Genomic DNA, 17,183 nt, shown 5'->3' on the forward strand with positions numbered 1-17,183 from the left:
AATTTGCTTATTAAGTAAACTGAATATTAAGGAGAAGGCTGTTTGATTACTATAAGGGGCATGTAGGCAGCACTCTGGTTTTATAAATGCCCGTTTTTATATAAATAATAAACCCCTTTAACATGCCATGTGTTCACTTCTTTAGTGCTGCGGTGTCCAACTTGAGAAAAACTTCTAATATTCATCTCACCCTCCTGCTGAGAAACAGAACATATCGACATATCAGAGGGAACTTAACGCTGTGGTTCATCAATACTATTTTAATTTTTATTTTTAATGCATGAGCATTTTTATTTCAGATCGTCCTTTCTTTGAGTGCTTTGGGTAGGGGGGGGTTGTTTTGCTGGGTTTTTTTCACGATGGCGATTTGCTGTGAAGGTTGTACTCAGGCTGGGCGAGCAGGGCAGTAGAGGGCGGCATTACTCCTCGTGTTGGGAGTTCTCTCTCCTCCTGCTCAAAGAAACGAGGGTTCACAGGCAGGGGGAAAAGGCAAGAACGTGGAGAATGCAGTGCCGGCCAGAGCTGCAGGCCGTGAAAGGGAGCAGAGCGGGGCCAAGCGGGGAGGTGGCACAGGGTGCCCAAAACCAGGGGCTCAAAGCACCCGTTTTGCTGCTGGTCGTGGCTTCTGAGCAACAAGAGGGGAAAAAAACCCAAACAAACAAACAAACAAAAATGTGTAAAGCAAAAATAAATTGATTTCTGTGTATGTGGAAATGCATCTGCCCTGGCACAGGCTGCCCAGAGAAGCTGTGGCTGCCCCTGGATCCCTGGGAGTGTCCCAGGCCAGGCTGGACGGGGCTTGGAGCAGCCTGGGCTGGTGGAAGGTGTCCCTGCCCATGGCAGGGGGTGGGATGGGATGAGCTTTAAATCCCTTCCCACCCAAACCATTCTGGGATTCTCTGAAAGGGCAATACCAACCTAGAAATTCACTTCCAAAGGCTTCTTCCTCGACGTTTGAGGAAGCTCCCATGAGTCAGTATCATAATCCCCCAGCAGCGAAAACGGTGCTGTTGTCCACCCAAACCCAGGATCAGGAGGCGGTGGGGAAAATGTGCAGGGGCAAACAAACCTTCCTGGCACGTTTTGTGACGGGGAAGGGCTGTCCGGGGGAACCTTCCCAGCACCTTTCATGTGCTGTTTTGGTGCTGTGCAAGGGAGAGGGGACGGGGTAAGAGCAAATCCAGCCGGAGATGGAGCTGGAGGCAGGAAAGGCACCACAGGTTCCCGGTGAGGAGATGGAGCAGCCGGCAGTGCAGCAACAGCGAGGGGGGAGCCCCGTCTCCCCGGGGGTTCAGCTGCTGATGTGAAGCAGAAATTGTGGCCGGGTGAGAAGGGAAGCGCTCTCCGTGCCGGGGCTCACGCAGCGCAGCGGGGCAGCCGGGGGGAAGATGTTGGCAGCGCTGAGGAAATCAGGCGAACGACGGCCCCTAATGCTCCGCTGAGTAGAGCAATCAGTGCCAGCCAGCACTGACAAAGAGAAAACGGGGGGCAGAAACACTTCACACGCTCTGAGAGCCCAACTTGATGAAGTTTCCCCAAGCATAAATAAGAAATAGCCGCAGAAGCCAGTGGAGCGCTGTAAAACCTTTGTGCGAGCCGAGGTGAGCTGCTGTTTGCAGATCGTGCCTGGATGATTCACGGATGTTTCCTCGGTACCCTGACGAGCCGGGGCCGCTGTGGGGTGCAGCCATCGGTTCTAAGCCTTTCAGTGATCACAGGGCTCAGCTCTGGAGCGCTAAGCTTTTTTTTTTTTTTTTCTTTGGAAATGTTTTCTGCCGACAAGGGTTTAGCCTTGCTGGAATTGTGGCCATAAACACTTCTAGAAACCTAAAGGCGAGCGTGGTGCTGCGGTGAAACATTTGCAGGAGCTTGGGACGTGCACATGTCAAAGACCTCCGAGTAAATTCCAGCACAAACCTGTTTTTAACAACGAAGGCAACTCTCAGTGCAACTCTTAAGAAACACCAGCAAGTTGCCCAGGCATGTAAACCACAGATTTAAAATCTACTTTTATTATTATAAATACCTGAAACAGGCAAATAATAATTTTTAATAAGCAAGGGGAATGAATCTGATTACACAAAGAGACAGGGCACTTGCTCTCCGTGCCATCTGTCCTGAAATAATGGCACCGCCCTGGTTATTCTCACATCGGGGCCGGCGGAATCTGTGTTTGTTTCTAATCCAATTTCAAATATAAATGAATTGTTTTGAAGGCCGGATAAATCAGCCCAGCAGACCGAGGCAATTACGGGAGGTGAGTGGTGCATTACTGGCGGGGAGAGATAAGAAGCACCGCAGGGTCCGAGAGGGAGCGCCCGGACTGGCGAACGCTCGGGGCTGCCGGTGCTTTGGCACCACTGATCCCGGGCACTTAAGGAATGGCAGCGAGCAGCTCCTAAACGGGCCTGCCATCAATTAGTGTAACTCTGGGGGAAGACAAGCCTCTTGCTGTTCAAACCTTCCCCAGCGTTTTGCTTTCCACCCCTTGCAACCAGAGGACCGTGACCAGGAAGCTGCAGAAGGCAACAAGAGGTGGGAGAAGGGAAAAGATGTGACCGAGGAGTTCAGCTGTGTTTGTGCCGTGTTTTGAAGATGGAGAGAGACTACTGACAAGCACCTGGAGTGCCAGGACAAGGGCAATGGCTTCCCACTGCCAGAGGGCAGGGTCAGATGGGATACTGGGAAGAAATTCCTCCCTGTGAGGGTGGGAGGCCCAGAGAAGCTGTGGCTGCCCCTGGATCCCTGCAAGTGTCCAAGGCCAGGTTGGACGGGGCTTGGAGCAGCCTGGGCTGGTGGAAGGTGTCCCTGCCCGTGACAGGGGGTGTGGAATGGGATGATCTTTAAATCTCTTCCCACCCAAACCAATGTGGGATTGGATGGATCCCAGAGGTGCCCAGGGAGCTGCTGTTGCTCACTGGAGTCCCACGTGAAGACAGGCACGGAGGTGATTTCCCATGGAAAAGGCCTGTAGGTGCAGGTGCAGTCAGGAACAAAGGCAGAAAGCTGGAATTTGACCCTGGATGTCCTAACAGTCTGTTGAGCTCCCTGTGCCATGGGAAGGTCAGATCTACGCTCTGCCCAGGTGCCTCTCCCAGCAGCCCGATGCCCAGGTGACAGGCAGCGTGTGTTAGGCAGCTGTGGGTTTGTGGCTGTGCCCAGGGCTTTGCAAGGGTTTTGCCTCTGAAAAGTGAGGTTTGGGAAGCTTTCTGAAGCCTGTGCATGCTGACTGCAGAGCTCTGGGATGCTGCCCTGGTTGTTTTTGTCCTTGGGCAGCAACCCCACGTCCTTTGGTGGGATGAGTCACTGAGTCCTCCCACCCCTTCACCATGACCCCAAGATAGTGAAGCTAAAATGTCACTGAGCCTGGGCTCAGTGCAGCTCAGCTCTGTTCCCAGCAGTTCAGCTCTGGCTGCTGAGAGGTGGAGGGAAGCTGGCCTGGCTATCCCAGCCACCCCTCCATGGAAATCAGATCCAGTGCATGGCTCCCACCTCCCTCCACCCACTCCAGCTCCCCCAGTCTCACAGACACGTGTGTGGGAGCCAGAATGGACCTGCTTTCCCAACGAGAGCAGCTCAGTTTGTTTTCTACAAACTTCACCTTCGTTATGTCCTGTATCTCACGGCTCCAAGACTGGATCTGCTGCCTTACATTTAGTTTAATTGGTCCCTGGGTTCATTTGCTGGTTGCTTATGGCTGAAAGCAAAAGAAAAACTACATTTCCAGGGCCCTCCCTGTCTAAATGCTGCTTTTGCTCTACATAGCCAGTGCCCTGGGACTGCTGAGAAAAGCAGGGGCATAGGCAGTGCCTAATTGTAGTAACTGCAAAGCAGCACTAGGTATTTATTTTGGCAGTTTGCAGAACAAGTTGCTGCTTTATATGAGCCTAAAGAGACTTCTCGAGGCAGCTGAATCATTTTGAGGCTGTTTCTGCCTTAATCCAGTCCACAGGAAGACTTGTGCAAGCTCTGCTCATGTCTGATCTTGCTGGGCAGTCCAGCCTTTTCTGGCAGGTGGGAAAAAACCCCACGCAGTGGCTTGAGGTGTGCGTGGGCAGGAGGGCTCAGGATCAGGGATGGCAATTCCCACACCCTTAACTCTGCAGGGACTCCTGGGCAGCTGAACCAGCACCCAAGGGATGTGGAGACCCGGAAAACTCCTGGCTTAGGAAGGCATCCTCCAACTGCAGCGTGCCAGATGCTGCTGGGAGGGCACAGGGTCTGCGGCTGAACTGACTGAGGATAATTTATTGTGCCATTTTGGTGCAAAGCTCACGTTCCTCCCAGAGAGATGGCTGATGCCCCTCGTGTCTCAGCTCCGCAGCCCACCCAGCAGGAACCAGGGATACAGGCTCTCCTCCAGCCTGGAAAAACAACGAGGCAAGGGGCACTCTCATTTTGCCCCAGTGCATCTTTGTGCCATCTATTCTTCCCAGGCAACAGGCTCAGGAAGGAGAACACGAGACCTGTGTCTTCCATCTGATTCTGGCTCCTGCATCTGCACACACAGGGGACAGGATGGCTTGAAACCCCTGTGCTCCACGGGTAATTCCACGTCTCATCCTTCTGCCTTGCGTGGCACAAACATTCATTTCTGTGTTATGCATCTCCCTAATGTGATATAAAAAGCTAAATGCATTACCAGCTGCAGCGCAGCACATGATTATTTTTTTCCCCTTGCTCATTCTGCAGCGAGCAATTTTTTGTACTGTTAATAAGTCTTACAGGGGTTTTGTTTTCTTTTTTTCCTTCTTGCTCTGCTCCAAATGATCCTCATCCTGGGAGGGTTTCCTAGGAAGGCTGGAGCCAGTTACATGCTCTTCACAAGAGCTACTTCTCAGTGGTTCTTTCTGAGAATGCACTACAGGAAAAGCTTCAAGTTAATCCAGGTTAGACGTGGATTTGACTTCCAGCACTGGGGAGTCAGTGGGGTTTAAATGATAGCACTGGCTGCAATAGTGCCCAGCCCTGGGTATCTCCATCCCTTCAGTGGGGAGGAACAAATGGGTTTCAGCACCCAGTTTCAGAAGATCCGAAAAGGACCAAAATAAGGAGGAAGATCCAGTGTCACAAGAAAATAGGGTTTATTTTCACAGAGAAGAGGGCCTGAAGCACTCCTCAAATATTGCCCCTTCCTGCTCCTTGGTCTTGGTGAGGCTGCTTTGACACAGCAGTTTCAGCCCCATCCCCACCCCTGGGGGCTGAATTACTTTCCAGCTGCCCCACAGAAAGCTGAGGGGCACCGTGGCCCCAGGAGGAGTGACCAGAGACACCCTGGGGCAAAACCCCATATGGGCCAGTCACTGAAGAGCTGGACTCCACTATCCTTGTGGGTCCCCTCACATCTCAGTACTCTGGGATTCTGAAAAGGCACAGAGAATGGCCAAACGTGCCCTAGGGAGGAGTCAGGAGAGTTCACGTTTCAGCAGGTGGCACTCCTTCCTCTGCCTCGGGGCTGGCGTGGATTTTGGGGACGTGGAATAGCAGGTGGCATCCCACAGATGAGGCACTCGGGGATGGACGCAACTGGAGTTGTTCACGGCGTGCTTTTTGCAAGAGTTCAGCTCCTGTATGTGCTGCTTTCCTCTACACCTCCCTGTGTTTTGGCCTTTCCTCCCTCTCGCTGTAGAGGTGTTGCTGGGAGTGTGTGTGTAGGTAGGGCACTGGGCACTGAGCAGGGAAATCCATCGCAAAATCCAGGTGGTTCCACTCCCTGCCACAGGCTGATCTGCTCCTGAGGATGTTTGTGGGGAAAGAATAGAGAGCATTAGGCAGGGAGGAAAAAAAAAAAAGTGCTTCCAGGAGGAGGGCAGTGTTTATGTATGTGGTCAGTGATGCATCTCCAGCTTCTCCATCCACGCTGTCCTGGCTGGCTGCAGCAAGGTGACATTTGCTTGTCAGCGATCCCGCTGCCTACCTGAGCTTGGCCTCGGGAATCCAGGGAAGTGTCTGCGGAATAGGGAGTGTTCAGCTGTGGCTTTAGCTCGGAAGACAGCAGCTGAGTGGGTGAGTTTGGTGACAGATGATCCCTGGAAGGTCTAGAAGCAAAAGCTATTAAAACCCCGGGGCTGTGCGGAGAGGAAATATTGAGAGTTCCTCAGAGCCCGCTTGGAGAGAGGGAACATCCCTGTTCCATGTGGTTCCCACCATCCAGCCCCGGCATGCTGTGTTTTGGGGCAGAGAGGACGCAGCCTGCAGATGCTCTTTTTTTGTGCTTCCTGCTTCCTTGACATCCAGGCACAGTGCAGGGCTCACACAAAGCCTCTGGGACGTCTGTAGCCAAAGGCTCCCTTAGCAAACCGAGCAGCTTCAGCCCGTCCTCCCGAACCCAAGCCAGTTGGTGCATTCCTGCCATTCTTCTCCCTGAAGCTGTTTCTTTCCATTCCCTGGCTCAAGAAGACAAAGCAGCTGCTCTGAGAGGCCGAGATTTATTTTATTTTTTTTTTTATTGGGAGCTTTAAGTTGAAAGGAACGGGATCATGGGATTTATTTTTTGTTGGAGTGGGGCGGTACCCTGGGGTCGCTGAGATTACACCCCAGCCGGTGCCAGGATCTGCACTCACCCCATGGATTCTTCGGGAGAGCAGGGAATAGCCAAAAATAGGCAACTGCCAGCTGCCTTCCCGTGGCACAACTCGGCTGTCGGGTTGTGAAGCCCTTTGGGCTGCTCTGGCCTCGTCCTTAAATTAGGGAAGACCGGCCTTAGATTTGATAGCTGGGGGTTACAGTCCCAAACCTAAAACTGAGCCATAAAAATCTCTCTTCAGACCTCAGCGGTCTTATGAAAATCCCCTTCCCACCTGTAAATAAATGCATTCTCTACATATACTCAGCTAAATTCCTTGGCAGCTTTACTGCCCATAATTTCTCATGGTTTTCTCGAGGCCCTCTCTGATAGTGGAGCTGTTGTCTCAGTCCCAGGCTGGACACCTCTAATAGAAACCAAGTTAATGTGACTTTACTGCTTGTCACCGAGAAATTATGCACCAGTTTCCCCCCAGGGCTGGGATTCATTTGCAGCCTGGTGGGCTTCAGTTAACTGTATCTCCGTCTCCCTCGTCCAGACATCGGTATCACTTCTGTAGGGAGGGAAACAATAAAATGTAAAGCATGTCGGCTGAATGCTATTAAAATATTTTATTTATCACCGATTCCTAGTTTGTAGGCAGCAGGAATGCATCTATTTAATGCTGGTCTTCTTTAAAATGGAAATGTTCTGAGGATATTTGGTGCTTTTGTTCCTGGTGAGTTGTGTGAGACCGGAACGGAGGGAACAGGCAGTAAAAAACGCTGTCTGAACTTAAATCTGTGAAAACAACGTATGTATCAGGGGGACTGACAACTGAGGCTTTTTGCATAACTCATTTTCCCCCCCCCTTTTCACTGGGAAAAACCCAGGAGGGATCAAATACATGAAGATCCTACAAAGCCTCATGCCTGTGAACAGAGGCCAGGCCCTTTCCAACACCAGCGTGGAGCAGGAAGCAGTTGTAACTCCCTTTTTTTTTTTTTTTTTGTTTGATTTATTTTATAAAGACCATCTGTAGGTTGAAAGCTGGAGCTCTGGACTCAGGCAAGCGCCAGTATGTAACAGTACAAAAAAAAATTAACAGGGAAACCCAAAAGATCTCAACCCCATAAACACGGTCTGGATGTCTGGCATTCCCAGCTAATGCCCGCAGGGGAGGTCCAGATACAAACACGTGGGTACAACCCACCCCCCTCAAAAAAAAAAATCCGTATCCCTGGCTGCATCCTCCTTCTCCCCAAATCCGACTCCCCGAGAGGGAACAGAAGCAGCTGTTTGTGCCGCCCTGAAAACATCTGAGCACGACACCGTGCCGGTGCCCCAGCGCTGCGGGAGCTCTCGCTGGGTGTCAGTGCTCCAGCTGGAGCTTTTATCGCCGAGTCCTCCGGACTGGACAGTCTTATCAGGAAGCCCCAAAGCAGCCCACGCTGCCCTCTTTCTTTCCCTGGGGGTCCAATCCTTGGGCTGTCACTTGGCAAACGCTTGGCAAACGCGGGCACGGGGGAAGGAACCAGAACCATTTGGCACCGAGGGCTCCGCTGATGCGGCTCATTTCGTCTGTTATTTTTGTGCTGCGGCCCCGCGGACTGTATCGCAGAGGTAGAGCCGGCGTGTGGCGGCACTCAGGGAATCCGAGTGCACGAGGGAAAATCCCGCACTCCGGGAAAATCCGATCGCGTTTGGTACGGCAGAAACAGGCGTGTGCTTTCATGTGGGTATTTGGGCTACACGGAAAATTCCCAGATCTTGAGTTACGGGTTTTTTTTTAGTGCTCAGAAACCCATCTGCCCTGCCTCCAGGCTTTTCCAGTGCAGACATACTTGACCGATATTCACACGGAAATCTGGGTTTTTGGAGCCCGAAGCTTGCTGAGACTGAGGAGGAGCCATGCCAGGCTCCGGCTTGTGCTTCCACTCAGAGCAGGCGACGAAAATGGGCTATTTAAAAACAAAGTAACGGGGAGATAAGCCGGGCGAATTCCTTAGGGAAAAGCGGCACCTTGAGCGGAGCAGCGGATGGAGGGAGGGCACCGGGGACACGCCGGCAGCGGGACGGGCGGGCAGGACCGCGCAGCCCGGACCTGATGGCCTCCTCCTGCGGGAGGACGGGCGGGGAGCCGCTCCCGGCCGGCCCCCTCCCTCCATCCCTCCTCCCCTCCTCCCCGCCCGCAGCCCCCGCCGGGCCACCCCGCGGGGCGTGGGCGGCGCGGGGAGCGGCGGGGCCGGGCGGGAGCGAGCGGGGAGAGCATGTGCATCCTCCCCGCCGCCCCTGCCTCCCTCCCGCCTCCCTCCTCCCTCCCTCCCTCCTTCCCGCCGCGGGTGTGTGTGTGTGTCTCGGCTCCCTCGCCAGCCCAGCCTGACGCAGGCGGATCGCGACCGGCCCTGACAACAGCCCGGCTCCCAGCGCCGTGCCGGGGGTCCGGCTGCGCCGGGGCCCCGCCGGGCCGGCCCGAGGGGCGGCGGGGGCCGGCTTGGCCCGAGAGCGGCAGGGCGGCCCGGGGGGCGTGAAAGTTGCCGGGAGCGGCGAGGGGCGAGCGCGGCGGCAGGACCATGGGCACTTTGCGGGATTTACAGTACGCGCTGCAGGAGAAGATCGAGGAGCTGCGGCAGCGGGATGCGCTCATCGACGAGCTGGAGCTGGAGTTGGACCAGAAGGACGAACTGATCCAGAAGCTGCAGAACGAGCTGGACAAGTACCGCTCGGTGATCCGGCCCGCCACGCAGCAGGCGCAGCAGCAGAGCGCCGGCACCTTGCAGGGCGAGCAGCGGACCAAGCGCCAGGCGATCTCGGCCGAGCCCACCGCCTTCGACATCCAGGATCTGAGCCACGTCACCCTCCCCTTCTACCCCAAGAGCCCGCAGTAAGCAAGGGGGTCACCCGTGGGCACCCTCAGCCCCCCGCCACCCCTCTCCCCTCGCTGCCGCCTCTCTCCCTCCGTTCCCCTGCATCCCTTTCCATCCCCCGGCCGCGCCGCCGCCCGCCGGGCAGGCACCGGGGCTGGGGGTGCGGAGCGGCCCCGCATCCCGCATCTTCTCCGGGTGGTCCCGCGGGGTGGGAAAGTTGCGAGCGCCAGGTTTGCGGGGGGATGTGCGGCAGGAGCGAGCGCCGAGGTGCGAGGAGAGGGGGACCCTCGTTCCCCGTCTCTGCTCCGGGGGGACGCGGCCGCCCCCATCCCGCCAGGGGAGCGGGACACGGCGGCGGGCACTGGGAATTGCATCTGCCGGCGGGTCGGAGCGGAGCGGATCGCGGGCTCGGGGGACTTTAATGATGCAGGAGGGGACAGGACAGAGCCGGGGGGTCGCTCCGGGGTCCCGCAGGGAGACAGTCCCAGCAGGGAAACTGAGAGCCCGCCGGGATGCGGTGCCGGCTCTCCGCTATCCTCCCCTGCCCAGGGGGTGCTGGTGTTTTGGGGAGGGGGGTTTGGCAGCCGCAGCGGTTCATTGCGGTGTCCTGGTCCGGTGGAGGGGGTGCGGCGGGGGCAGGGAAAGTTGCGGGGATCCTCTGCCCCGTTTGCACACCTGCCCTGATTGCACACCTGCCCTGGTTGCACACCTGCCCTGGCTGGTTGCACACCTGCCCTGATTGCACACCTGCCCTGGTTGGTTGCACACCCGCCCTGATTGCGCACCCGGCCCGGTTGCACACCTGCCGCTAATTAGGGTAATCAGAGCCGTTTAACGGAAAAAACGGAAGCCTCTCGCGCTCCCCGCGCGCAGCGCCTTCTGAGGGTCGGCGAAGCGCCATGCCTTGGGCTCGGCGCTCCTCAGGGATGGGAAAAGAGGAGGACGGAGGTGACGGGCGGGTGCTCGCAGCGCCGGACTTCGTGTGAGGGCACGGCACGACCTCCCCGCCCGTGGGCGACCCCCGCTGCCCTCCGAGGCCGGCGTCTCCCTCATGGAATTGTTAACCAGGAGCGCTGGAGGATCCCTGGAGCCGTCTCGGCAGTCGGGTGCGTGTGTGCCGGGTGTGCTTGGGGAGGGGGGGTGGGCACATGGCTGAGCTCGGGGTACGGGCCGTCTTCATCCTCCGCACCCCGAGCGGGGACGGGACGGTGTCCCGGTGGAGTCCCGGTTGGGATGGGGGCGCAGGGCCGGTGTCTCGGTGGTATCCCGGTTGGGATGGGGGCGCAGGGCCGGTGTCCTGGTTGGGGACGGTAGTGCAGGGCCAGTGTCCCCGTGGTGTCCCGGTTGGGGACGGCGGCTCTGGGACGGTGCCCCGGTGGTGTCCCGGTTGGGATGGCGGGGCCGGGCCGGTGTCCCGGTTGGGATGGTAGGACAGGGCCGGTGTCCCGGGCAGGGTGCCGCGCTCGCCCCTCTGCCCGGTCCTCCCCGCTGTCTCCTGGCAACTGCCCGCCCTCGGGGCGGTGGCCACGGCCGGACCCTGGGCCGGGCTGGGTGTGCCGGCGCGGCGGCTGCCGCTCTGTGCCCCTCTCGTTCCCGCTCCCCTTCCCATTCCCGCCGCTCCCTTTCCCATTCCCCCTCCCCAATTCTCGCTTTCCCCCACTCTCGCTCCCCTCCAATTCCTGTTCCCTCCCCCCACTCCCATTCCCGCTGCCGTTTCTCTACAGATATTTTGCCCTTTTAAGGCGACTCGCAGCGGATTCTAAAGGATGTCGGGGGGAAGCGGCAGTGGGATGAAAAATACCCCTTCCCCCAGCCCCCAAAAACCCAATAAAGACCCCCAAAAGTGGACGCCGGGTTCTGTCGGGAGAGGGGGGGACAGGGTTGTCCCAGCGCAGGCGGGTTTGTGGTTTTTGCAATCCGTGGTGTGCCTGGAAAACATCCCAGGTGGGATAAGGCATCCCACCGGCGATACCTTCCTCTAGGACAGTGTGTATCGCATCCAAAAACATTTATTTCTCTGTCAGTGTTTGCGCCTTGGTGCCCTCGAAGTGGGAATGCAGCTCCCCAGCGCTCAGGAAAGAGCCACAGGTTTCGGGAGAACGCTCCCGGATCCTCTGCCGTGTACTAGTGGAATACGTAGGGATGCAGGCAAAGGCTTGGAGTAACGTTTTCCAGCTTGAATTGTAATTGCTCCTTGTGTAAACGCCTTACCGCAGTGTGGCGTGGAGTGTAACAACGCTCAGCTGAGGGAGCGTTTCGTATCGGCCTTCCCTGGTCAATACTCCTCATGGTATTTGCAGTGTTTAACTCAGCTCGCAGTTGCAGATCGTAATCCCCCAGGTGTGGGCGTTTAAGGCAGGGTTGGACGGGGCCGGGAGCAGCCTGGGCTAGTGGAAGGTGTCCCTGCCCATGGCACAGGTGAAACAAGATGGGCTTTAAGTTCCTTCCAACCCAAATCACTCTGTGATTCGATGGATGGCATCTGAAGTGTGAAAGTAAATTGAATCGCCTTATGTGGAAAAATACCATTAAATTCCCCGCATGATCTCACCTTGCATGTAAACCCCTCCACTTGAGGCACATCTAGTCTTTAAAAATACCTGTTTCAGAGCTATGAGAGTTTTAGTTGCTGTTGCAGGGTTGGGCTTGTGTTGCCTCTAAAAGTTACTTAAAAGTGAGACGGGACTTTGTGGGCTCACCGAAGGAGTTTATGGCTGAGACTCATGGAGGGACACACCCTGCCATTATCTTCCAAGTGACAAGGGTGGGGAGAGAAATCAGCCATTGGCATCTTGATCAGTCTTCCTGTTCAAGTAACTAGATTTTTGTAAAAATAAGTGGCTTTTTCTCCTCCCCCCCTCAAAAAAAAGAAAGGAAATAACTTGGAAGACGTGTCTGAGTGAGTGGGCACAGACTGTGTGTGGTTTCCCGTGGTAGAAAAATGCCGTGACAAACCCTTATCTCCTCTTCATCTTCTACAATTGCTGCCCTTGTTTGTTTTTCCACACCTTTGACCTCTCACAGGGTGTATCCTGGCTGTTAACAGCCTGTCAGCACGGGAGGAATACTGTGAGTTTGTACCAACTGCTATTCCAATTAACATTTTACAGAGCAGCCAACCAAAGAAAAGCCCTTTTAACTACCAAGCTGCAGCTCTTCCCTTTGGTTACGTCGTCCTTGCCATGGGAAAATACCCAGGACGTTGATTTTAACAGGCTGTTTTGTTCAGGGATTGGTGACAGCTGTTGGCTTTTTTGGAAGGCTGTGTAATCAGTGCGTTTTCTTCTCCAGAAAGGAAAAAAAGGAATTTAGAAGCAGAATGTAGAGCTGGTGAGCGTGAAGGGCCGGCTCTCTTGGCCGAGGGGGTGTGACAGAGAAAATGCAAAATGCCCTGTCCTTTGTAGGAAATGAGGTGAAAACTCACTTGTTATGGGGGAGTTAAAATGTAAAGCTGAGGAATGTGCCAAAGTCCCAGGGATTGGTTTGTGAGGGGAGGAGCAGCCTGTGAGCTGTGTTTAAGAGGTCTGGTTTGAGCAGTGTGAAATTGTTGGTTGCATAGCCTTAGGGAAAGTACAGCAGACATGCAAGGGATTGAGCAAAATCCCTGTAATGGCCAAATTGGTTCTTTGAAGGTGAATGTGCTCATCTTCTGTGGGCTACAGGCGTATTTTTAAGCGATCATAATAGTCATAAGCTCCCCAGAAATACTTGAAAAAACCTTCATATTTGGAGTAATTGCAGAAAAATGATCTGCTGGTATTTATCAATGGTATGTATTAACTAAGATAATAATTAAGACAAACTGTAGTTCTGAAGAATCCCCCCCCCGAAAAAAAAAACCAAACCACCAACCCCCTCTTCTCTTAAACCCCATGTCCTCCTCTTCCTAAAATAATTTGGAGGATGGTTGGTGACATAATGAAACTTGAGATGACTGAGGGACTGAGACACACTCTGGCAGTGGTGGCTTCCTGCAGTGTGGGGCAGGAGCTGGGATGGTGTGGCCTCTTTAGTCCTATCACCTTCTGTTTTTGGGGCAGAAAACAGCTCACCAAAAGCAGCAGCAGCAATGGATGTAGTGGTGCAGCCTTTGGTTTTTTTTCTGGTATCAAGATGTAATTCCCTGTGATGTGTCCAGTGAACAATTAATTGAAATGCATTTATGATTTATCTGAGGGTTATTAAATGCCGTGGTTGCTTTTACGTGCTGTGTGACCTAATGTGGAATCCATCTGAATGCAGGTTAAGCTAATTCTGGGTGGAAACACTGACAGGCAGTGCTGTCAGTGTGGTTCTCTGTGTGCAGGGGTTTGGGGTCAGGACTCCCCTGGTGTGTGTCCAGAGGTGCCAGGGCTGTGTCTCCCTGCTGGTGGGGGATCTGCTGAGGGATGAGGCTTTGCTGGGAAGGATCATCTGCTCCCTGACCGTGTCTGAACACACAATGAGGACAGAGCAGCAACAAGCAACACAGACTTCCCGGGATTTCTGCTGCTTTTGGATACTGGTTTTAGTGGTGTACTGTCAAAAACCTGTGTTTTAAAGCAGAGGAGTTCTGTTCAGAACCTGCATTGGCATTTTTACGGTGGTTATATGCAAAACAAAACTGTTCAGCAAGTATGGTAGTTTTGAGCATGCTAATAGCACTTTAATGACGGTGCTAATTAACATAGAAACTGTTTTTTAAATTGTAATGCGGCTCCATAAATTAGCTTTCTCCAGAATTAACTTTTTCCCTCTTGTTTATATTTCTGGAACAATTATCCATATTGCTGTTCCCTGTATTACATTCAGGGATCTGTGTGAAAACTGTAGGTGGGTAGCTTGAAAATGTAAGAGAAAAACGAGGTCCCAGGCCACAGACACAGATTCCTTGTCTCCAGACTCTCTGGGAAAGCATTCCTGAGGTTTAGCATCCTCTTTCTAAACACAGGATGTGCTTGTTTGAAATTAGTAATAAAACCCCAGATTAGAGTGCTGATACTGAGCAGAAATGTGTGCAGCAGCACAGAATGAACCCAGCCACTGCCTCGCTGAGTGACTCGCTGAGCATGAGGAGCAAAACGGGAGCCAGAGGGGAAAAAACTGCACCTTTAGAGTTAAAAAGGCTTGATATGTATCAGGTTTTTTAATTACCCTGCTCGGGAGGGATCCCAAGAGTTCAGAATCCTGGAAAGCTGAGCTGGAGGTGGTGGTGGTTCACTGACATAACTCATAGTCCCCACTGCCCGTGCTCGTGATATTTCTTTGCTTGTGGCTTTTCACGGCACAAAATATTTACATTCGAATCAGGGCAAAGCACAACTACTTCTGTAAATGTTTTTCCTCTCGCTGCTTTGCCATTTCTAAGGGGTAGGTGCAGGCAGAGAAGTCCCTGGCATTGGTGTTGTGTGTGTCCAGCCTCTGTTTTGAGGGGCTGATAGAACAGGAAAAAACAAAAGCATTTGTTGCTGCGTTGGAGCCTAGAACAGGAAAATAATTCCTTTCTCCTTCTCTCAACGTGTACAGAAAGTGGATTGGAGTAAGTGTGCGAGTCACCTGGGTGTGTGCTGTGCATCCTGACATCCTGAACGTCTGGAATTCTATCCAGGTGTTTCAGAAACGGCGGGAAAGCACCTGCCTGGAAGGGTTTGTGTCACGGAGAAGGCTCCAGTGTGCCTGGGAAACAGAGAGCACAGGACTGGCGGTTTGCAATGCTCCTGCAGTCACTGGTTTCCTTGGAAACTGGTGCCTGAGCAGGGAGAGCCAAACTTGAACGCCGGTGCCTGATTTCAAAGTACAAAATGGGCTGTCAGACTTCAGGAAGTAGGATTGGGACACTTGGACTGTATTTGGGGCGTGTTTGTTAGGGGCAAACTTGGAGTGGGATATCACTGAAGAAAAGCCCCTGTTGGGCTGCCACGTTTTTCCTGCCTGGGGTGGTGTTTGCTCCCCCAAAATGCCCTTTTTTGATTGGGTTTGTGAGCATGTTTGGTGGAGGTGTTCCCTGTTGAGCACACAAACTGTGTCAGGAAAGCTGTGCACGCATTGTGATGTGGGTTTGGAAACTCCCCAGCCCAGGGCAGCTTGTTTTGTTTGCTCATTTAATGTTCTGTGAGGTGGTGATGTGAACAAATGGGGAAAATGGTAACGGAGTGTTCAGGTTGACCCAAAATTAAGCTGGGCTCTTGTAAATACACACGTACTTTGTATATTTACAAATATATACAACTTTGTATGTTTACAAATTTTGTATATTTACTTTGTGTTGGATGTGATAACTCACATGCAGGAGAAATATATAGAATGACATGTACATACTTAACACCTGGGGGGGAGTGTTGCATTAATGCAAATACACTTTTCTTGGGATACAAAACAATCAGGCTCTAGCATCAGCAGGATATATGGAATTTTCTTCCAGTAGCAGCAGGACTCTGGAATTGCATCCTGGTCTAGTGGAAGGTGTCCCTGCCCACGGCAGGAGGGTTTGAAGGAGGTGATTTTTAAGGTCTCTTTCAGATCCCAACCATTCTGTGATTTCGTGTCAATGCCGTTGGTTTCTGTGACCCCAGGGAATCACTGGGAGTCGGGAGCAAAGGAGCAAATGAGCTGTGCTGGGAATCTAAAGCCATTGTTCCCTGCCCCCGGTGTAAGTGGGTGCCTGCGATCTGTCAGTGCTTGTTAGTGTTTAAATGCCCGTGTGATGTCCTCTGTGTGCAGAGATGCGGCGGGTGAGGGGAATCCATCAGTGCTCTTGTGGTCCACAGGCTGAGAGAGGAGAATAACTTTGTGGAGGGTAACATTTCGGGTGGATACAGGACATCAGTGGCTCAGGGCAGTGGCCAAGCACTTCAGGAAGGTGTAGATAAAGCAAATGTGATGCAAGGAATGCCATTCAGCTGCACCTCGAGGCCAGCTGGAAACAATAGTTATCTTCACCTAGAGATGGTTTGAAAGTCAGGGCTCTTAAAAATTCCCTGAGGTGAAATGGAAGAGCGGGCATCCTGGGAACAAGGAGTCAGTCTCCACCTGTGTGCCCTGAAATGTCAGCATTGCTTCAGTTAGTGTTGTGTTGTGAGCAGCTCCTGTGCTTTGTGGTTGGATATGTGTATTTAATGAACAGAACAGGTGACTTTGGAACCTGATAAATGCAGGAGGGGCTGTCCCATGTAGCTGCCAGCACAGCAGCTCGGTCCTGCGGGTTGGCTGGGCAGCTGGATCCCTGCTCTGGAGGGTGTGGGGGTGTGGAGCACCATCCTCTTCTCCTTTCCTGTCTGAGCCCTTGGTTACTTCCCTGCTCCTCCTTTTCTCCCTTCCTAAGGATGCTGGTTATTCTCTTCCCTCTCAGCCCCCAAGCTCTTCTCTTCTGCAAAGCAGTTCCATCTGACTCTACATCTCCCTAAAAAACCTGCCTTGTTTCCTGTGTGCATCAAGAGGCAGAGAACCCCTGGTGACAGTAGCACAGGATCCTGCAGCAGGCTGGGTTTTCCTGACCATCCAGCTTTTCTGGCGTGCCAGTCGGTGCAAAATGGGTTGACTCTGATCAGATGTGACATCCCCCGGGCCTCCTGCTGAGGACAAACAGCGGTTCTGTGGCACTGGCTGCTTGGTGTTGGGCATCACTTGTCCTGGTTACAGACCAAACAACCACCACATCTTGCTGGTGGGGAGTGTCCAGCCCAAGGAGTGGGATGAATCTCAGTCAGCAATGTGGGGCTGTGTCTGTGCCTTCCTGTCTGAGTGCTGGGATGAGGCTGTGCCTCTGAACCTGGCAGGTGTTTAAGAACCAGTTGTGGGATGTGTGTGTGGATAATATCTCTGTTATTCCTTAC

The 17,183-nt window shown here is 53.5% G+C and overlaps 1 protein-coding gene across 2 annotated transcripts in view; it reads left to right on the forward strand.

Moving 5' to 3' along the window:
- Nucleotides 1–17,183, forward strand: part of PRKG1 (protein kinase cGMP-dependent 1) — a 276,153-nt gene that overhangs the window by 14,956 nt on the left and 244,014 nt on the right. Inside the window, exon 1 of one of the 2 annotated variants that reach the window (XM_050305504.1) lies at nucleotides 8,926–9,389. The exons of the other annotated variant lie outside the window; for it this stretch is intronic. Coding sequence (XP_050161461.1) covers nucleotides 9,079–9,389 — 311 coding nt within the window. The 5' untranslated portion in view covers nucleotides 8,926–9,078. Of the gene's footprint in view, nucleotides 1–8,925; nucleotides 9,390–17,183 lie in introns of those variants that run through there. 2 annotated transcript variants of the gene reach the window in all.

The sequence above is a fragment of the Myiozetetes cayanensis genome, unplaced genomic scaffold (assembly GCF_022539395.1).
Source record: "Myiozetetes cayanensis isolate MyiCay16 unplaced genomic scaffold, myiCay2020 scf10, whole genome shotgun sequence".
Lineage (NCBI taxonomy): Eukaryota > Metazoa > Chordata > Aves > Passeriformes > Tyrannidae > Myiozetetes > Myiozetetes cayanensis.